Source organism: Dermochelys coriacea, chromosome 11 (assembly GCF_009764565.3).
Source record: "Dermochelys coriacea isolate rDerCor1 chromosome 11, rDerCor1.pri.v4, whole genome shotgun sequence".
Classification (NCBI taxonomy): Eukaryota; Metazoa; Chordata; order Testudines; family Dermochelyidae; genus Dermochelys; species Dermochelys coriacea.
In genome coordinates, this window is record NC_050078.2 from 29,980,224 (window position 1) to 30,003,816 (window position 23,593).

Genomic DNA, 23,593 nt, shown 5'->3' on the forward strand with positions numbered 1-23,593 from the left:
ATGAAATAATTGACCTTTGGCTCAGGACATAATGCCCATCATGAATATAAATCAGAAGTTAGGAACTGTCATATGTATTGCCTCTCCTTAGTAAGACCACTTTACGCTGAGTGTACATGATAAAGTGGAGCGAGGTGACAATCAAAGATACGCCACACAGTGTGACACAATAGACAGTCTTTGCTTAAGAGAAACAGAGGACAAGGCATAGCATGGGTGTTGCAGGTCAGGTGTGTGGCGCATTGGCTAAGCTGTATGAGCTATCTTGCACAGCACTAACCGTCACTTCAGCACTACAAGACCATCACTTTCATGAGCCCTAAATTCACTCCCAAACTCTTTAAAGTGCAATAGGTGACATGAACTAAAGATAGGAGGTGTTAGCTCCTAAAGGGATTAAAGTAGAATTTTGTTTTAAAAGGCCTGATTGGGAAAGGCAATGAGCACCTGCAACTTGCATTGAAGTCAGCAGGACACATATTGAAGTCCTGTTTTAGTCCTTACTCGGTAACCTTCCCTGTTCACTTGTGCCTGAGTAAGAAGTGAGCAGGACTTCAGGCTCTGCCAAGGCTGGAGCCACGGTACTCAGCATCTATCACACTGATGACCAGCCTGTGTTTAGGGGCCACTCATTGCCCTCAAGGTTTTAAATTGTCACCCCGAGGGTAACTGTGTTAACAAGGAAATGTGAATTTGATTAAATGAACTGAAAGTGTGTTCCATTAGCCCCAGGCTATGACTGTTAGATGGAAGTGTTTGAATCAGCCCATTCCCGTGGGAAGTAATAGTGGGCACCATCTCCACGGTGCAGCTTCAGGGACAGCTTTGGTGTTAGCTGTAAGTGTCATGAGCTGTGGTTCCTATCGCAGCCCCTTAGCAGCTCTCTTACTGGTCCTCTCTTGTGTTGTAGAAGAGGGAAGAGAGAGTAGTTCCATTGCTGCCCTTCCTGCTGGGCTATGAGAACCCTAGGAAGAGTAGATAGAAGCTGATCTAGGGGACTACATAGTGAACAATGGCTGCCCTATCCCACATATATACTCAGGGCAACCCAGAAGAGGGGAAAAGGAAGAGAAGCTGAGACTAACAACACATTTGGCTCCCTATTTCTCTACCCCAGCCCAAGTTGAAGAATTTTATGGGCAGCTGGAGATGGACCCATAAAAACCATACACCATCTGCACCTGAGTGGTGCAAAAGGAGCACAACAGGGTTGAGAATCTGTTTTTAAAGTATTGATTGTGGCCCCTTGACCTTTCTGAAATAATGTTTGGCCTAGGGCTAAAAAGGTCCACTACTGACCTCTCAGAATCAGGGGCGGACAAAGCAGGAATTAATTTATAATATATTTATTTATAAAATACTTTCTTCTTCGAGTGCTGGTCCCCATGTGTGTTCCACTTTGGGTGTACAGATGCACTCCATGTGTCTGGAGTCAGATAATTTTTGAAAGCAGTATCCGTTGGTCCATGTATGCACCCTCGCTCTCTTGTGCCTCCAAACCAAGGGATAAAAGGTGGACAGGACAGATCATCTCTCTCCACTTCCTTCTTACCATCTCATGTCCTGGGTTGGAATCTCCAGTGTCCAGAGATTCGTGATCGTTATTAGCAGAAGGAAAGATTTCACCAGGAAATGCTGCTTGACCAAATGAAAGCATTTCTCCATCTGGGTGGAGAACAAAAACTTGTATCCTTTAGAGTCAGCAGATATCAACAGTCTTATTTTAGACTATCTTCTGTACCTCAGAATGACTGGTGTCTCCATCAGCTCTTTACAGGTTCACCTGGCAGCAGTCAGTGCATACCACCCATCTTCTCATGGATATTCCATTTTGCTCAGCCCCTGAGTAGTAAGTTCTGGAGAGGGCTAATCAGATCTTTTCCACCAGTAAGGTTTCATGGCTTGTAGCTGTCACTTCAGCCAGAGGGGTGTAGATGAGCTGAGAGCACTGATGGCAGATGCACCTTGCACCATATTCAATAAAGCCAAAGTCTCATTACATTTACATCCTAAGTTCACCCACAAAGTTGTTTTGGAGTTTCACCTGAATCAGTCAATCCAGTTGTGCACCACTTACCTGGTTTTTTTTCTTTCTGAAACTACACGCATCTCAAGAAGAAAGGAGACTTTATTACCTTGACCTGCGATGAGCCTTAGCTTTTCACCTACAAAGGACAAAGCTAATCAGAAAATCATTCAGACTGTAGCTGAATGAGTCCAAGGTCAAGCTACATCCTCACAGAGGATTTCTAATTGGATCTTGTGCTGTGTCTTACGTTATCTGTTGTCACATCTTCCACCCCCTCCTGAGTGAGGGCTCATTCTAAAAGAGCAGAAGTAACATCAATGGTGTCTCCTCAAGAAGTACCTTTCCTGGACATTTTCAAAGTTGTTCTTTATGCTACTCTGATCACCGGCATGCAGTTTCATGTGTTTCGTGGTCACCTCTCAAATTCTGTACATTTTCTTTCCTCTAATCACTTAAGTCCTTCTCTGAAGACTAGACCCTAAGAAACCTTCCTTCCACATCTATTTATGTGGCCTGCTTATTGGGTGCACATCAGATGGACCCCACCTCCCAACACAAACACACCACGTATCACCCTTATCATACCGTAGGCCACTGGACTTCTAGAGATGAGCCAAAACTAGGATTTTTTTTTAACTCAATGACACCAGCCTGAACTTTGGTGGTTTGCCAAATCTGATCACAGACAAGGGATGGGACTGAACCCTGGCCTGTGGGACCTACAAGCCAATACTCAATTGCTCTTTAAAAGATGGATGGATTAGAAGAGTCAGACCAGGTAAGAAGAACAGGAGTACTTGTGGCACCTTAGAGACTAACAAATTTATTAGAGCATAAGCTTTCATGGGCTTCTCTCCTCAAAAGATGTGCATACCAGGTCAAGTACTGCAACCTGTGTATGAGATTAACCTCTTACAGTTTGTATGGCAACTTCCACCTTCTCTGTGTGTGTGTGTGTGTGTATATATCTTCTTATTATATGTACCATTCTATGCATCCGATGAAGTGGGCTGTAGCCCACGAAAGCTTATGCTCTAATAAATTTGTTAGTCTCTAACTCCTGTTCTTTCTGCGGATATAGACTAATACAGCTGCTACTCTGAGACCAGGTAAGATCACCATCTGTTGGATTGCTCTGAATTAGGAATTACAGTATTTATCTTTTATTATAACTGACTAAGCCAGTCTACCAAGGCATTTCCACCCTTTCCTTTCTGCTAGACCTAGGGAATAATCCTTTTGTTTGAGCCATGCATGTGTATGTTTAGAGGTGACCCAGAACGTGCTAAAGCCCCTGAGACAGATCCTCAGCTAGTGTAAATAAGCCTCACTCCATAGACTGCAACGACCCAAGACTGATTTGAACCAGCTGAAGATTTTGTCCTTATGGGCCAGAGTTTTAAAGGCGTGTAGACATCTAAGATGCAGATAGTTGCCTATTGGGAACTCTGAAAGCTTCCCAATTCCTTTAAAAATCTGGCCCTATAAGCTTTAGCACCTAACGAGCCTGCCTTCAAGGTTATGATTCATCCAGCAGGCTACCAAGTAACTGCTACAGGTTGGTTTATCACATCACTTCAGCCCAGCCATTGAGTGGGGCCAATTACAATGTTTTATAGCATGTATTAGAGCCTAGCAAAATGCAGTAGCTTAAAGTGATCAATAATAATGGATGCTGAATTGGTGGAAGTGTCATAGTATCTCATACACAGGTTGCAGTACTTGACCTGGTATGCACACCTTTTGAGGAGAGAAGATAAATAAATCTGAGTTTAAATACTGCCTTACAAAGCAGACCAAAGGGTAATCATGACTGAAGATCTATCAAATATTAGCCAGTGGACAGGGTTTTTTCCCCCGAGAACCGTCATTAAGCAAAAAGATCAATTGTTTAAAAACTGGAAAATGATCACTAAATGCTGTAGTCTGGAAGCATGCTGTAGTACCAGGACCCCAGTGATCACTGTAACACTAACATTTGGGGTTACATCTGCAGTTACAAAGATTATTTTCATGTCCTATAACTAAGTGAACAGTCAGAGGTGATTGAAACAGGCCCTTTCTTCTCTCTACCCTCAAAAAAATGGAGAGGGTCACCTTGTTTTTTCTTTGCAGTCACTGAAAGGAAAAAAGAAACCGAGCAGCTTCCAGACAGGATCAAAAGTAACGAATAACCTACTGTAAGACTGAGTGAGTGATTGCACTCACAGACCATTTCCCCCAGGTGGCATTTTGTTTGTCCGAAGCTGTTTCCATCCCCTGTTGTGAAACAATTATAATGTTTATTATAACACTCTTATGTTTAGAATGAAATCCTCATGGCTGTGAAAAACACAGAACTGGCATGGTTCCAGTGAGAGTGTAGACTGGACACTGTCTGGGCTGGGGAAAAGCTCCATCATGGCCCATTCATTGGAAGAGTCAAGAGGGAGACGCATGGTAGCGTAGAATGGGGTTATAGATGGGGGGGCCATGAATCACATGCATGTACTGCCCATAAAAATATGTGCATGGAAATATCAGTCTGTGGACACTACTACTGGCCATATAATGCAGGCTGCTACAGGTTGGGATTGGGAATTCTGAGACCCGCATGCATGCACACATGAACACAACCTTTTTATTTAGGCTGCGTGCCATTTCCCAGAAAGTCATCCTCACTGAACGTTATCACTTTGGCTTATCCCAGTTGGCATCTTTATGGGCAAAAGCAGCTCATGTAGATAATGTTTCCTATAAAGACAGAACAAAAGTCCAACATTAAATCTTTTCTTTGGAGGTAAAAAAAATCTTTACCTACATAATTGAGCATAGGGACACAGTTCAATTTTAAGAGAGCAACATTCCAAATTAGGGGAGTTTGAGGCCACTGAAAACAATAATGGCAGTAAACCTGCAGCTTGCAGACCGCTACTTGAAAAAGTTATTCTCCAAGAAGGCTATGCTAGGCAGGGCAATCTACTTAATTTCTAATTTCTTCATGAAGTATTTTGTTTATTTGTTCTGCGAATTCAATCTTGGCAGAAAACTCATTTTATTTGATTTTTTTAACCCATTATTTTTCTTCATTGTTTCTTAATGCTGTTATTTCGCACTTCTCAAAAAGCACATTAAGATTCTTGTACTCCTTCCCCTTTGAAATCTGGCTATTTAATTACAAGGGCAACCTCTCCATATGCTATATGCATAGGTTGAGACAAAATAGAATTTCCCAGTTTTCCTTTGGGCTATCCTACAAAATTTAGGCTAAAGTACACCATCTAATAAATGTTATAATGGTGATAGATTTAAATAAATATCTCTCTTGCTTTGTTTTATTCTGTATTTGAAGCCAGCTCTGATGCTTCATCTTATATTGTGGCTTGCAGAGTCAAGCCAAACCCCATAACTTTTCTCTCCCTCTCTTGTTCCCATATTAGTGTACTAACTGAACTTCTCACAATCTTCAAGAGCTTCTGGCATTCCTGGCTTGAATTATTATATAATATTTATATTACAGTAGCATTCAGGCTCATGAATACATATGAAAACCACATGAAACACATCTGTGCCTGTGCTCATATAACTGGTAAACACAATGGCATTTCTACCTGAAAATCCAGGTGGCTCTAATATGTATGGAATCTCTTACAATATATGGAAATATATACAAGAAAAAAATTGTAAACCTTTATCTATTATAAACCTGCCATACTTTCTGAAAATAATAACTATATATATAATTATCCTCATGAATAAAGATTTCAAGATTTTTGTGGTAAATTTGCATCACCTAACATTAGTATAGTATAAACCTATTGGATAAGCATTGTATAAACCTATTGGAAAGATGAGGGATTTACAAAAAGACTTATTTGTCCTGAGTCATTGTTTCTTTCATATTTCTGTGCTTCCATCAGTATGTAGGTAAATGGGAATATAGTTTTGAGGTAAGTATACAAACACTTGCAGTTCCTGTAATAAATTCTAGTTTAGTATCTCCCTGTCCTTGTAGCCGTGTGGTACAAAAGTGACCTTTACTTAGTATCTTTCAGTAGACTGTGTTTCAAGATGATAGATCTTAACTTTTCAGTTAGTGTATAGTACCTATATGTGTAAATGTTTTCTGTGGAATGCATTAGTTTTTAGAGAGACTGATAACTCAGGGGTACATCTTCAAAATCTGTTGTTGATGGAAGATGTACACACAAGTTCCTGTATACTGAGTCAAATTGTTCCCTCACATAAGCATCCAGGACACCTAGCAGAATTTAGTCAGGGCCCTATGAATGTATCAGAGAACAGAATTTGGTTTATTATTGGAACATAAGGAGTAGATTTATATATCAAGTCTGATTCTCTCCAATCAAATGCTGTAATTATGTCCTTTGGAAACCATAACTGACTTTGCCAAACAAAACCCCATTTAGGGCTTGATGCCTATAGAAGTCAGTAGCAAAACTTGCATTGACTTCAGTGATGCATGAGCAAGCACATACTGTTCTAAAACAATACATTTTCCCAACAATACGACATAAAGAGTGATAGTGGAGAAATATAGAAGCATATCTTTCCAATTAATTTAAGCAACTATTCTTATATTGACTGAATAGTCTAATAAGCCTTTGCAATCATGACTGACTTAACATGCAGTGATGTGTCATTAACTTCACATTTACCAGTGTTCATCATTAAAATAACTATAGCTTTTGCTGATCTGACACTTTGTTAATGTATGGGGCCCATAAACTGAAGTCAATGAAGCCATACTAACTTATACCAGCTTGAGGATCTGGCCCATAAATCAGATCTTTAGGTAAATTGCAATCTGATTACAATTGATCTAAAAGGACCCATGCATTTTTTGAAAGGAAAGAAAACCCAGATTTTGCACTTCTTTCTTATGTTTTTAAAAGGACACATTTAACTGAAAGGAAAACAATAGGGGAAGACACTCATCTGCCATAAGTCAACGTAGCTCTTTTGAAGACAATGAAGCTATGCTGATTTACACCAGCTGCCAGCTCTGACCCTGCTTGTCTGAGAAAATCAAATACATTGGTCTGTCCATTAAAATAATGCATCACTGTATATGTACTTCCCGTTGAATCTGCCAAATATATAGGATGTACATTTAAACATGTAATGCATTGAGATTATTAAATCTTTTCATTAATTTGTTTATGTAACACTGCTTTTCCTTTAATAGAGAAGTAGACAGATGAGAGGGATATGAACATGAAGCAATGATACATAATGAAACAAAAACAAAAATTGATGTTCATGCTGGTTACTCAAAGTGACATTATAAGGACATTTGTTCTTGAATTTTCTTTGTGGCCTCCTTTCTTTGTGTTTTATTTTTTACTTTGGAACAAAAATTGGGATGGCTGCAATGAGTTATACATAAAATACTAAGTAACATTTTGTTATAGGAGTTTGAAATATAACTTCAAAGAAAGGTCTCATTCAGGACTAGCTGTAATTTCTATGAGTACTGCGCTTTCTGTTTTTAATGACAGTACTTTCTATTAATATTAAACTAAGTTTTAAAAAAACCTGCAATTACATTCCAGAGCCTATATAAAGTCTATATATTGACTCTCCCAACATACTATACAGATATATGCAATGTATATTGGTTCAAGACATTAAAAAGTTGCTTTACTGTCTTCTAGTCAGTTTTATTTCAAGTGACAAAAAAGTAAAGCAGCTATTTAAACTCTTCATGCACAGATATCTATACAGGTTTCCAGAAGGCTATGGTTCTGTAGATTTAAGGTGAAACTTTTATATATTTATAGGAGCTATTCGTGAACATTTTCCTCCCAGTAAAAGTTAAATTCTCTTGTTTGTTTCAAAAAAGGATACCCGTCTTCTATATACGCTGCACAAACTTGTTCATCCATCCAACAATCTGCAATTCATAAGTTTAGGATTGCAGGATATTCCCTCATGGGGTTTCATACCACTTGAGTTTTGAATTTTAGATTAACACAGCACAAGATGTAGAAGTGAAACTTCATAAAATCCACTAAGCTTTGCCTGATTGTAGTCAAAACAGAGAATCTACCTCCCCAGAAGTTATTGAGAGTCTGTGGAGGGAAGGATTACTCCTTTCCCCACACCAGGATAACAGGAGCAGTCTAGCAGACATTAGGTTGGTAGCTGAAAGTAGCAAAGCCAGTTAGCTGCCTGAGAAGGAAGCAGAGTTCTCTGAATTCTCCACTCTGTGAACATCCTACCTCCAGCTTTGCAAAACACATCAAACCTGAACTCAGTTTGAGTGGGCTCACTATTACGTTGATTAGCAAATCCCTGAAGTATGAACTCTGCTGGAAGACAGCCTCATGAGTTTGTTACAGAGAGACAACAAATGCTAACATGAGGCAGAAGGCAATACATATTCAATGCATTCATTAAATAGAATAGCATCTCTATAAATCTCCTTGTTGAGCACGGCTTAAACGGTAGATTATGGGAAAATGTATATTTTTCATAATATCATGATGGAGGATCGGTGCCAACTTTTACAGTAATTTAATACAAAGTACCAAATAAAGAGCTTTGTACTGTGTCCTGCAAGTGTTCCATAATATGCTAAATCCTGCAATTTTATCAGGGGATGGACTTGTTACCATAATAGCTCCTTCCCATCTTAATTTACTATGATTCTGTATGGAAATATAGGGGCCAGGAATTAAAATTATAGCTGGCAGTCAAATTCTTCTCATCTAACATTTTTATTTGAAACATATGCACATATTATTAATTATAGTATTTATTATTTACATTTCAGTAGCAATCAGGGATCAAGGACCAACTATGCTAGGTACTGGACACACGTGCAATTAAAAAAAATCTTTACCCCAGTCTTAGCATATGATGAGACAACAGGTGGATAAAACAAACAGATGTGTCCTGGGGGAGAGAGAACAAGTGAAATAAGTGTAGGAGCAGTGGTCTCAGTGTGCCACTTGCCCAGCATTGTCAAGTGTTTTGTTCTAATATTTGTGCCTCATGGTAATTGCTCCCAGTTCATTTGCACCAAGTCCTAGCTCCTGCATGGAGCTCTATGTGGACAGGTTCCTGAGATCAAGAAAAGTACAGTTGGAAGGGTCTACTGACCCAGAGCTTCATGAAAAGATCAGACCCTAAACTAGTGGTTGTGCACATTCGTGTGTGGGTTAAAACTATCCAAATACTGTAAGTTTTAAGAATATCCTCCAACAATAAAACAGTGCTCACAGATGCAGCTAGACTTGAGAGTATCACTTTCTCATAATTTCCCTGATGTACTGTTATAGGTGCATAATAGAACAGTTTATTCATTTTCTTTTATTTGTTTTTGCTGTCTTTATATTTGCTTTTAAATTTTTTCTGTCATGCAGACCCACACCTTTCTTCATATAATCACCCAATCGTGTCTGACAATAAGCAAAATAGAGGATGGCACCCATGGTCCCACCGTGGAGACTTGTAATGGTAGCCCTTTACAAATGTGGATGCTAAGAAACTACACAAGGCTGGAAGTTTTTAGGAATATTTTTTACAGCCCCACTGATTATTTCCTTTAGCAGATTATTGGAGGTTGGTATTAAAGAGCGAAATAAATGTATTTCAGTTAAGATTTTCCCTGAATAATGCTATCTTTCATTTTCTACTTAACTAATCTCACTTCCTTTTTTTGTTTTTATACTCATAAATATTCTAATATTATAGAGAGACAAAGTTGATTATTATTAGTTAAATACAATTTTAGATGCGTTAAAATATCTGAGTTCCACTGATTTTAATGGAACTTTGACAATTTACACCAGCTAAGGATCTGGTCCTTTTATAGAGGTATATTCCAACATAAACAGGAACTACTCATTACAAAAAAAGTCTCTGGTACAGACAAATATGTTCAGAAGCTCATATTTATTGTTAAATGTGTTTCCATTATCAAAATGTGAGCAAAATGTGTTTCGGTTATCAAAATGGATAATTTAAGTAACCATTTGCCATTGACTGAATCATAGCAAACCTGCTAAATGCTCCTTGCCTTACTCACCAAGAGGTCCTATTGGAAGTAGTAGGGCCACTTACGTTCATTAACAGGAGCAGGATTTGGCCCTAATTTCTTACATGCATCCCTGATCCTACAAACATGCATATGCTTGCCTTTAAACATAAGAGTAGTATCTTTGAAATCTCTGGGTGAAGTCCTTGCAAAATTCCCATCGACTTCCATGGGATCAGGATTTCACCTTATGATACTACTCATGTGTTTAAAGTTCTGGACATTGAAGTTTGCTGAACCAGGGCTATAGTATTTATTCACTTAGGCAACACTCCCATTAAAGTATATGGGGGTGTTGCCTGATTATAGGTTCCAGAATTTTATCCATTTATGTTTAACTAATCTTGTTTTAAAATATTATTTTGTCAGAATCTCATTCCTGAGATTGTCTCTGGAGAAGGTTAATTTTCATTATTGCAAAAAATTAAGATTTTATCGTGTACAGTGTTTGTGAGTGAGCAGAAGGCAGACTTAGGTATATGTTCCATTAGCAAAATAAATGGGTCATTGCAAAAAATGTTTTGCTATGTAATGGCTTTGCAGTAGTATACTGAGATATGGTTTTTCTCAGTGTACATATAACAGCTAGGTAGCAAAAAAAAATTGCTGAGATTGTTTTTCTCAGTATTACATTTTAAAAATATTTCTAAATGTTAATTCACCTTTCATTTAAATAACATTTCACTGGTATCTTTTCAAGTAAAATGATTCATAATAATCATTTCCTCTAAGCAGTTTGATAATACTTAACTATTTTTCCATCACTTTGATGTTTATAATTACATGCTAGAACTGCTAGGGTAAAGGGAACTTCAATTTTTATTTTATTATGTTTGTCATAATGCATGTGAGTTGTATGCTCATCAGAACATATTTATTTACATATACTTGGTGAGTAAGAACATACAGAGGCTTGCTCTTAAGCTTCTGAGTGTTTATATAACTAAAGCTACTTCAGTGTAATCATTCTTTGATTCTGGACATTAAAAGGAAAATCCAGACTGGTTTGTATGTATGGTATATTACCCAGTGTAATTGATTGTTTTCGAAACAAAGGAGCCTTTTCTGTAATAGCATTAATAATGATAGAATGGAGAAAAATGCTTTTAGGAAACAATTGAAAAGCTCAATGATATGCTAGCCTTATATGAAATTGTACGCTGAATAAAAAGGAACAGTTGATGAAGGCAGCAGTATCATTTCTAGGCTTGTTTGCATTTCTGGTTTATAGTAGAGAATGACAGAAGCTTAATTGATCTTAAAACATATAAGTGAAATATCTTTAATGTTTTGAAGAGGGTTATTTAATAAACAAGCTACTTCTGTTAACATTACTAATTCTTTCCTCTTGTGATTAGTGAAAGATGGCTTATCTCCCAGCACTGAATGAGTATTAAATGGCCCTGAATGATTTAGTAAAACAGATATAGGCTTTTCTTTGGGAATTGTATAACAGTTTGTTTGAAACTGAAGAGCAGGCCTCTGGGGAAGCTTTACTTAAAGAATAGATCCAGGAGAAATTATGCACTGCATAAAATGTTGAAATGTGACATATGTCAATCCAGTATGAACTGTAAAGTAATATTATCTTCTGCAATAGAGTGGAGAGATGTTTGGATAATATAATTACAGCTATTGCTCAAGTCTTAGGAGAAAATAGCATCTTTAAAAAAAAGTGTTTTAACAAATGGAATTGGCAAGGATATACTGAAATTCATATCCATTGTCAAGGTACTGTAATTGGCAGCATGTCACACTGTGGTTCCAGAGGGCCACCTAAGGAAGGTGCAGAATATGATACAAATCTCTGGGTTAAAGACCATGGCAACAACTTCATTACTGTGATTAACCAGTAACTAATCCATTATTTATGATTAACTTGCAGCTTTAATTCCATGAGGTCTCTTAATCAATGTGGTCCAGCACGCCTATGAGCAACTCTGTGGACCAGCTTACAGAGATATTCTACCCCATACCAGAAGTCTCTCTTTTTACAGTTTTGCCCCCTGGGGAGAATTACATAGCTTGGTCTTCATTCCTGTACCCAATAATAGGGTCCATCCTCAGCAGTGATGTTGCCACCAAGTTTCCAGCACTTTGTGTCCCAATACAAAGCTGGATGCTGTCCCACAACATTCTCCTGATGCTGTGTCAGCTCACCTGGACCATAACACATTAAACCTGAGTTTTGAGGATTGTCTTTGGCCTTGGAAATATCTAGCATCCCTAGAACTAGGCTGGATTTCAGCAGGGCTTACTCAGCCCTTCATATTTCTGAGGCAAATACACTGAGAATGCAGTTTAATGTGTGAAGGTCTTTTAGATAAGACTTTAAAAACAGGTTTTAACTGCTTCATATGGACACTTAAGCTCCTATTGCGTTTCTTGTATGACTAAGGGCTTGTCCCCGGGTGCTTGGCCAAAATTTCCCATCCCTGCCCCTCAACACACACCGTTTCTATGCTCCAATTGCTTGGTACTCTCCCCTCTGTGATCCAGTGTTGGTGTATGAAAATGCTGGTTCGGCTGCTGGATTGAAAATATGAAAATGAAAATATCGACTGCTGGATTTTTATTATGCAGCTTTTTGAGATGCTGCAGGCATCTCTGAGATACATTAGTTACCACTGTAAGAGCTCTTGTACACTGTTTACTGCAGAAGGGAGCATACAATATACAAACTTCCACACAGCAATTTAGATGTAGCTTTGGATGATAGTTCATTTATCCACACCCCCATTTAAAATAAGATAAAATAACTTATTCAAAGCTTTGTGTGTACTTTTCTGGGAAGAAATGGTTGAATAGGGTCATTTGTTTCCCAGGATAAGTCTTGATGGAAAAAAAATAAAGGTGTGTTCTTAACTCGACTAATTTGCATAAACTAACTCAGGTTAAAATAGCAGTGAAGACCCAGCAATTCAGCTTTTAACTTACATTAGTAGCTTGAATTGAAGCCTATAGGGAAGCTGGAGGTTGAACTCAAGCTACTAATCTAAGTTAGCAGCCCAATTGCTGTGTCTTTACTGCTGTTTTAACTTTAGTTAGCTAACTTTTGCGGGGAGGGAAGGAGGAGTGAGGACAGATCCTCAGAGTACTCTCTCATTTGGGATTGTCCACAAGTTGGAGTCACAGTAGGGCTGATTTTATTCTTAGGGAAAGGGTTGTGCATGCCCAAAACATAAAGCAAATTCCCTGTTTGGTTCACAACTATTGTGTGTTTTTTGATATGTTGGCCACCCTCTAACGTTACATTTAACAGGAGGAATTTGGGACTAGATTGTACATTTTGTGCACTTTGAGTGAGGGTCATTACATAGCAGCACCAGCTCTGGAGGCATCGTATCTCAGAGGAAAAATTCCTTCTGAGCACCTTAGTTGTGCTGTGTGTCAATGACTGGGATGTGGGTGGTCCAGCCTAATGGTTAGATCCAACATCATGCCTGTGGGTTAGAGCTGGCATCTGAGGCCAGATGACAGAGTTGAGGATCAGAACTGGGTTACCTGGAGTGGGACAACAGGGAACAAGCAAGGACTATCACAGCCACAGGTAGATGTTTTGAGCAGCCATTGAACTGCTGCTGGGCTTAAGAGCCAGTCTGCTGACTCTTCCAACCAATCAGGTGGTGCAGCCAATCAGGTTGCCTACTCCAGGTCAAACTGTGCTCCATAGATTGCCCAGAGATATTCTATGTTGCAGGCCGTGCTTGCAGACTGGGTGCATTGCAGGCTCTGATTCCTGACAGTGTGTAGGGAGGGATGTAATTTGCTACAGATCTTATCAAGCTGCAGTTTACTTCCCCCTTCCCCACATTGGGCCAGATAACTCTGCTAACCAAAAAGAAAAGGAATACTTGGGGCACCTTAGAGACTAACAAATTTATTAGAGCATAAGCTTTCGTGAGCTACAGCTCACTTCATCGGATGCATTCCACCAAATGCATCCGATGAAGTGAGCTGTAGCTCATGAAAGCTTATGCTCTAATAAATTTGTTAGTCTCTAAGGTGCCACAAGTACTCCTTTTCTTTTTGCGAATACAGACTAACACGGCTGCTACTCTGAAATCTGCTAACCAAATCCATTCTCACTAGCTCCCTTGGGGATCATATGGCATATGACCCCTGCACTCTCCTGACCACCTAATGCCAAGATCTTGCTTGTCTTAACGTGGTTATATAAGGAAAGAATCCCTAGCCCCTATTTCCATGTGTGGCCTCACTAGGGCTAGTCACATTCTATCCCTTAGCTGGTATAAGGTTGAATGGTTCTAGCCTTGTTTGAGCATTTCAGAATGCTTTATACAATACTGTAGAGCAAAGAGATGGGGGAAGCCTTTACCTTTATTTTCATAAACTGAAGAGAACTTCTCTGTCAGACACTTCAGCAAACGGGGTCTTTTACTGGAGAAGTATTGAGTTCATAATAAACACTAATCTTGAAAGGCCATTGATAATTAACAATACATGATATAATGATTGGTCTAAACTAGAGATCTTAAGCTTCTTTTGAGTAAAATCCCTCTCCCATCTACATGCTGATTTCTGGGGGAGGAGGAGGGATAGGATTCTATCCAATAATCGAGTGTTTCAATAAGTTCTGGAGCAAGATGCTTATTTACATTTTGAATGTGTCATTGCTGTTGGGGACAGCTGAGCTGATGTTTAATCTCTTGGAAGGACAGATTAAATTTCACCTTGGGTCATGTGTTTGGCACTGCTGTTCTACAACATTACAGTCAGGGGTTGCTACTGTACATTTTAAAATATGGATTACATAATTCTCCCACAGATGAGTAATTTAGGATGTATTTATGTGTATGCATGGAGATAAAGGTTTACTTTTGAATGGTTACCCCATTTTTGGATAGAGTACTAGGTGTTTCAGAACTGGTACCAAGTTCTTTAGTAAGTACAACAGTTTTCTAATGCTTTGTTTCAGTCTCCTTTAGCTCCCCCAACAAAGGAAATATATGATTTTTAGATAGGAAGATGCTGCATATTTTAAAAAGATTGTATACGGAGTTCAAGGGAGGAAAGGAGAAGGCTACCTGCTTGGAGGTACTTTAACACAGAGTCTCCACCACTTGGTATGCTCACTCATGTAACACACTTGAAGTGTACCTAATTTTTCTCTTGCTCACGTACGTGTGTGTGTGTGTGTGTGTGTGTGTAAAAGCAACATTGTACACATGGTGTTGATTTGATATGCTATGAAGTAAGACAGTCTGTTGTAATCAGAAATCAAATGCAGATATGGGAATATGGGAAACACCACTATTTTGACTGATCATGTATGTTGGGGCCTCCCCAAAAAATTTCCGATTCACTCAGAGTTCTCCATTGGCACCTTCCTGTGAAGGGGATGTGAGGGGAACATTTCCTGGACGGAATAGGCTTGGAGCCATACTGCACTTCCCTGTGACTGCTGTCATGTCAGTGTTAGCTCCAGATCAGCAGTGTGTGAAAAGAATGCTGCCAAATCTAGTTCCCTGCCATTACCTTGACTAACCCACCGTAACCAAAAGACCTACCACAATCAAACGAAATAAAATCCTTGGGGGAACGCAATTTGAACAGCACTGCAATCCAGAGACATTTTGCAATCTTGTTGAGCCACTGTGCTGGCTCTGGGGTTCTGCTCAGTATTATAGTAGTGCTAGTCATTTTATTGCACTGTGATTGCATTATCAAACTTTTTTGAGAAGAGAACTGAAAAATATTTTAAGGATTATTTTTTTGGAAACAATGGTTGACTGCTGATGTGTGTGATGCACATGCTATAATCCCCACAAATGTAAAAGTGAGGAATATGGAAAGGGAGACAGGACTTTGGACTGGACCTTTGGACCTTTGATTCCTTGAACCTAAACATAATTGCTTTGTAATAATATTCACTTGCACTTAATTTGAACATTTTTTTACACATACATCACAGTTCCTCACTCCTTAAGTGGGATGGCCTTGACATACATCTAAGAAAGGTGAGCCCATTATTTTAAACAGAAATATGAAAAGTGGCATGATACAGGGTGTTGGTGTTCACTGTGTCAGAACTATACAAGTGGTAGTGGTTACTTAGTGGATGATGCACAGTTTGAACAGGGACATATGCTTTAGGATGAAACACTCCTTTCCTGTGACCGCTAAAGTAGCTAGATTAAGATTAAAATGATTAAATATTCAATTCACAACATTAATTATCTTTTGACAATTATTTCATTTATTTTTGTTTGTTTGTTTGTTGTTACAGCGGCTCACATTGCGGCATCTCAACAGCAACCAGTGTCTCGATGAGCCATCTGAGGAGGACAAAATGGTTCCAACCATGAAGGACTGCAGTGAAAGGCGTTCCCAGCAGTGGTTGCTACGTAACATGACCTTGGGTGCCTAAAGCTAAAGAGACTTCCCATGTTCCCTCAAGCCTTGCAATGTGTCTAGGCTTTCATTCTTCACTTATTTGAATCAGAGGAAAGGATATTCCCCTTCCTTTGTTCTTGGTGAAATGAAAGGCTTTGAAGCCCTCTTAGAAGTCCAGCTATCAGAGCAAACTCATTTAGTTTTTTGCTTGTTATGGCACGTTTGCACATGCCCCTTTGAAAATTTTGTCCATTCAAAACAAGCACATTAAAAGCTATAAACAGCATAATATATGCTACTATCAATAACAGACACACTTGGAAAAATATTTCCAGAAAAACTTTTGGCCTAATATCAAAAGGCTTGGGAATTTTGTTTTCTGGTTATGTCACATAATATTGCTTGAAAGTGACATGATGTAAAATGCCTTATGACACTAACTTAGTTGTGAAAGATTATATCAGTTGTTTTATAAATGTAATGTATTTGTTCTGGCCCTCCATAGCAACATGCTATCTATTAGTTGCTATCTAGTGTCATTCGGTACTCAGTGAAGTATTAAACTGAAAGGGTTACTGAGCAGTAAATTTACTGTGCATAACGAATGTTTCATGTTTTGTGCCAGGAACAATGAAATCGCTATACATAACAGTTCTTTATAAAAGCAGCAAAACTGATCAAAGAATGCAATAAGAAACGGAAACTGTATCATAAATGAAACTTCAACAAAAAACATTTGAATGATATTAAAGAGAGTGGGCAACATACATGAGTAACCCAGTTTAATGCAGATTGGAATTACTGATGTATCCTCTACAATAGGAAGACAAATCACTATTGGCCTCATTTACCCGTGTGCACCTCCATTAACCCCAAATGTTTGCATGGATGGAGAATGGAACTGGTACCAGAATTTGGCTGAGTCAAAAGTTAGGCTGAAGCTCAATCTGTAGCCTCTTGCTTTGAGCATAAATATAGCAGCATGTATCCAAGGGCATCCAAAGTTTGGAGATCCCTAAAATACCTATGCACAAAGGACGGGCTATGGACGGACTCGGAACTTTCTTGCTTTAATAGGTTTATGATAGATGCTTATTTATATTTTAAAATAATAGTTTGTCTCTTAATTTCTTTTATTCTCTTTTCTTAACATGGATATTAAAAATGTGCTACTGACAAGCTGTAGTATCAAAGGCTTCATAGGAACCAATCCCATAGCAACAAACACAGTAAGAGTTTGTAAAAGTGTTTTGTGTTGTTTTAATACATGTTCATAACAGACATTGGAGCTAATCCATCTCGCGCGTATCACCACATAATGGATCTGCTTTTACAATGCTTGGACTCTGTGCAATAGGCTTAATGTATGTCATTTGCCCAGGGGCATAAGGGTCATGGGAGGTCCCAGCACCGCAGAGCCCGGAATAGAGCAGCAGCCACAGAAAGGCTGCTGAGCAATATGGGCAGCATCCTATCCAGGGATAGATTCTATCCCAACCAACCATCCACACTTCCCCAAACACAGCCTGTTGCATTGTGTTAGGAGCGGGAAGATGAAACTGACTTCATTTTCCGTGTACTGGCTCCTTTGGTGAATGTGTATTACCAGTACCATGTATTTGCATACTATGGATTGATATTTCATGCACATTTTCTTGATATGGATCATTACATGAATACCAAATGCATATTACATTTGAAAAATCATTACTATGCATACACAGTAGCTGCTTTTCAAGCCCTCATATCTTGTCTTTTTTAACACACACACAAATTGTTCACATTATAGCTTAACAGCTATCAAAACTGAACAGGGCTATAATTTTACTACATGAAAGGAACATTACAAAATCACAAACAAAATCATTTAAATGTAGAACAAATTATTGCATTTTTCAGTCATCGCCTTTCAAAGGTCTGTTGGCCCATGCACACCCTTATTTCGAAATTCATGCTGATAGATCACTTATTTGGCTACTTGCCCCTGTAACAATAGTGGTGCTGGTGGGAAGTACTATCATGTCTAACACCATTTAGCAATGTTAGAGGAGTGCATATGGTGGTGCCTGCCATCTTTTTTTTAACCTCTAATATTCTTATTAAATAATATCTCACTTATCTAATTGAAACTTGTAAAGGTTGCTAAGTACAGTTGCACTGTACATTTCTGATTGCACAGTAGTATTGACATTATTGGAAAGTAATGAGAGAATGGTACAATATCTAGGTTGATTTCAAGAGCTGAGTCTCAAATACAGATCATGAAACTGTTCGACTTTTCTTTGCTAGGCATGCTGTACTACAGTGTTTAATACTTTTTCTCTGTATAAAGTGGATTGTGGCAATGAATGTGGACTGTTATACTCCTTGATTACAGTTGATGCACCTTTATTATATCAACAACTGCACTGCTCTATTATATATGAGCTGCTTGACTTCGAAAAAAGAAAAAAATACATGTTTGTTTTATTTTATGCTTACTGATGGATAATGACACTGAGCACAGTAACATGTTTAGAGCAGAAATATTGTTCAAAGGCTTGTCAGAATTGCATTACAGCTAGAACATAGGCCTCATTCTTCAAACACTTACACATGTGCTTAGCTTTACGCGCTGTGAGCATGCTGTTTGACTTCAGTGGGATTAAGCCCTAAATTTACTCCCTATGTAAGGAGTATAGGAACCAAATAAGTCACCAAAAAGAAATCTAATATAAGCAACTTGGCTGAGGAGAGATGTCCTGCCACTCACCAACTGGCTATTGTGTTGCTTTTGAGATACTCCAGGGCCATCTTAAATTCTCATGCAATTTGAGAGATGGTCTCTCAGCACAGCAGTGGTATAGCATGTCCTTAGTACTGAGGGTAGTTTAATGAGCATAAGACTAGGAACTTTCTAGGTTCTAATTCCAAATCCTACGATTGAATTTCTGTATGGCATTGGCAAGTCATTTTGGCCAAAATTATTCAAAAGTGGCGTTTAATTTTGTTTGCATAAATTTGTGCTGTCCAAAGTGGGATACCCACAGATTGAGGCACCCACAATTAAAGGCCATATTTGAAAAAAATTAGTCCTTAACCTCTGAATCTGTCTCCCCATCTGTAAAATGGAGCTAATTCTTCCCTACCTCCCAGGGTCTTGTGAGGATTAACAAATAGTGTTTGTACAGTGTGTTGAAAATGTAAAGAGTTATATGCTAAATATTATTATTATTACTACTAGTGGAACAGAAATTCCAGTTCTCATATTTTCCAAGAGTTGCTTTCAGGGAATGAAAGCCGGACATGAGGCTAGAGCAACATGTTAACAGCATTGCTCTGGGCGTTTTGAAGGGCAGGTTATTACTGTAAATAGGGCAAAAGTGCTGCAGTTTCTCATTACTCCTGTACCTTCAGGAATTACTTGGGGAGGAGAAGACTGTTGTAAAATATGAGAACAAGTTAAATTATAAAACAGATTGAGTTAGTTTTGACTGGAAGGGTCGTTCTGGACTGATGTAATGCCCTATTCATTGGAATAATTTTTTGTTAGGTTCTTGGTTTGATTTTTGTTTTACTGCAAACTAGTATGAATAACATTCCTAAGAAAGGACAAGTACTGTATTTCTAACCTATGTTTTCTGCATTTTACACTTGAAAGCAAAGATCATATCTGATCACATACCTTTTAGTTGCATCTGATTTGTAGATGCTGAATACATGAGGCAATTCTTGGTCGATGCTTAAGCTTAGAGCTATTAAATACTGTAGATTGTATTGCTTTCACTGGTATGAACAGTGTGGGGAAATAAAAAGAACTTAAGTGTTGGTAAATGTCACAATCCATAAATCCTTATGCATTATATCCATTATCTGAAATCTTTAATGCCCATTATTGAGCAGGACATCAAAAATTTAATTAGCTATTGTGACAGCTATCACTTCAGTATTCTCTTTGTGTACCACTAACCATCATTCTGTTTTCTGTATTTCAATATAGGAAATAGATAAAGTTAGCTGTTATACTGTACGATATCAGAACACATCTGGTAAGATTACACCATGTTTAAACTGCTACTAAATATAAGCTATTGAATGATCTTAAGGTGTTGAATGAACACCAGCAATGTGTTTTAACTAGGTTATGTGAATTTTAGTGTCAGTGTTCTTCTTACATTCAATAACTTCTTAAATCAAGTCTTGTTCATATATATTGAAGCCCCCATTTCATTCTCAAATAGCATGTATTCAGGAGAGCTTGTTAAGTGTGTTTCTTTTCAGACATAGCCATTATGATTTTAAGTGTACAAAATGTATCTATATTTAAAAAGAAAGTTATCTATAAAGTATGGACTCTTGTGTATTTTCTGTTCTCTGTGAACTAGAAGAGGCTGGGATATCAGTTTATTTAGAGGACTCACTTATAAAGCATCCTGAAGAAGTGCTTGAGACACACTCAAATTAAATTTACAAAGGTAGATTGTGAATAAAGAATTACACATTTTAAATGTTGTAACAGTTATTTAATGGTCTGGTACTCTTTGCTGTAAATTTAAATATTTATACATTTTTGTAGAATAAAAATATACCAGTTTAGTTTTCTTCTGGTGTATATTGTCTTTTGATAGCTGTACAGTTATGTCTTTCATGTTCAATTGTTGATCTATATTATGAACTAGACTATTATTTTCAAATACATACTATTTACGTTAAGGTCCTTTATCCACATCATAAATTTGAACAGAAATATCCAGAATGGTTATTGCTATCTGGGTGTACTATAAAGAATATGAACTGTCTCAGTCAAAAATGGCCAACACTGTACACGTTGTACTATCCAAGACCCCAGTCCTGGAAGCTGAAATAGATCTCTGGACCCTCTGTTATACTTATAAGAACCACACAGGATCTTTATAGGGAAGAAGGCAGCACGCCGCATTTATTGAGAATACAACAGTTAGCATATGCTTTTCAATCACACAGAGAGAGAGAGAGAGAGTGAGACAGACAGACAGACAGACAGCCTTCACCTCAGGGTCATCAATTTGCCCTTCCTTCATTATGAATGCGCGTTGATGATTTTCTGGTGTCGTTAAGTCTCTTTACTCCTTTTTCCTTGACCATCTGGCTATAAAAATGGCTTTCACACCTTATCTTTTCCTGATGCATACATTCCTCATTCACACAAACAGTCTTTTTACAGAGACCTTTGAGAATACAAACAGTGTCAGTTTATTTTTAATCTCCTTAACATAGACACAATACAAGATCCTATCTTTTATTTACTAAACCTTCAAACAAAGAAATGAATATTTAACTAGAGTGCCTAATTTGTAATACATATAGGAAACCAGAGTAGACATTATAACTTATCCTAAAACAAAAGGGGAGGGATAGCTCAGTGGTTTGAACATTGGCCTGCTAAACCCACGGTTGAGAGTTCAATCCTTGAGGGGGCCATTTAGGGATCTGTGGCAAAAATTGGGGACTGGTCCTGCTTTGAGCAGGGGGTTGGACTAGATGATCTCCTGAGGTCCCTTCCAACCCTGATATTCTATGAAAAGGGTGATCATAATCAGTCATAAGGATTGTTCTGGTCTGTCCTTGCCTTAACATCAGAACAGACACTGGCAGTCTGTCACATGCATTCCTACCAATGTCCCAGATGGTCATTCCTTCCTGCTATTCAAAAAGGGTGGCTGGTAAAATGAAATCAAGATATACATTAGTACCTTCATTCTTATAGCTCAGCTCCAGGTTCAGCTTGCAGCATCAAAGCACAGTGAACTCTCCACTACATGGTCCATGATAAAAATTGCAATAGCACCAAAATAAAGGAATATATAAAAGTGTGGGTCATACAGACCAATTCTTAATAGATCAACTTTCTTAAATGCAAATTGCATGACACATCCTGTTCATATATTTAATCAAATGTACAATTTTCAAAAACTCTGTTAATGGGAAGGAAATAGTTTTCATCAAAATGCATGTGTTATTTCTCATTTCTTCTGGCAAAGGGACCAAGCTGGACAATCTTATACCACAATCATGATTGCTGATTCATGATGCTTTTCAACCATAGCTCATAACAATACTCTGATTACAGAGAAATAAGGGAAATCTGGAATCTTTTTATACTTAAAGCAACAGATATTCAATATAGTCTATGTTAATGACCAGAGGTAAAAAATCAACATTTTGAATGGTGCATTGACAGGATAATTTCTAGCAAGAGGCAAAGAGAGAGGCTATCAGAAAAGAAAAGAGAGAATTTGTGAATAAAATCAAAATTAAATCCATCTCAGAAGACCAGGAGAGAGAGAATACTAGTCCAGTTAATAATCTCCTACTTCTGTAGAGAAAGTGATTCATAATAAATTTTAAGAGGAATAATGGAAAACCATTATTAGATTATTTTAAATTCTATTGTGAATTCTAATTGCCTGATGAACCCAAATCTCCTTGTATTAACCTCTTGAAATATCAAGGGAAAGTGATACTTTTATTTTTTTATTTATTTAGTTTTGATCAGCAATAATTTGAGTAATTTATACAGAACTGCTGAAGATTTTTTAATAGCAGCAATTTCAGAAATGGATTTAACAAAAAAATCCTTCTTTCAGACTCTCCCTTTGTGGTATAATATGCAGACATTATAAACTGTACTTATTTCTTCTTAGTTTATCATCCCAATTAACAAAATATCTCCCTGAATGCTGGCACCCTTGTCTATTCAAATATAGAGGCAGAAATATCTTTTAAACAGCTCTTTGTCAGAGTACACCATCATCAGTATTTTCTCATTCTAAGCCCTGGTCTACACTAGGCGCTGAGGTCGAATTTAGCAGCGTTAAATCAATGTAACCCTGCAACCGTCCACATGACAGAGGCTTTTTTTTTTTTTTTTTACCTAAAATCGATTTTCTTCCTTCACCCCCGAAAAGGGGATTAGTGTTGAAATCGGTTTTGCTGGGTCAAATTTGGGGTACTGTGGATGCAATTAGATGGTATTGACCTCTGGGAGCTATCCCAGAGTGCTCCATTGTGACCGCTCTGGACAGCACTCTCAACTCGGATGCATTGACCAGGTAGACAGGAAAAGGCCCACGAACTTTTGAATTTCAATTTCCTGTTTGGCCAGTGTGGAAAGCTGCTGGTGACCATGCAGAGCTCATCAGCAG

General features: G+C 38.1%; 1 protein-coding gene across 4 annotated transcripts in view; it reads left to right on the forward strand.

The window, feature by feature from the left end:
* Positions 1 to 21,010, forward strand: part of GALNT13 (polypeptide N-acetylgalactosaminyltransferase 13) — a 338,478-nt gene extending 317,468 nt beyond the window's left edge. For all 4 annotated transcript variants that reach the window (XM_038421728.2, XM_043505126.1, XM_038421727.2 and 1 more), the window contains one exon: positions 16,324 to 21,010. In XM_038421728.2, coding sequence (XP_038277656.1) covers positions 16,324 to 16,464 — 141 coding nt within the window. In that variant the 3' untranslated portion in view covers positions 16,465 to 21,010. The remainder of the gene's footprint in view (positions 1 to 16,323) is intronic.
* Positions 21,011 to 23,593: the final 2,583 nt, after the last annotated feature.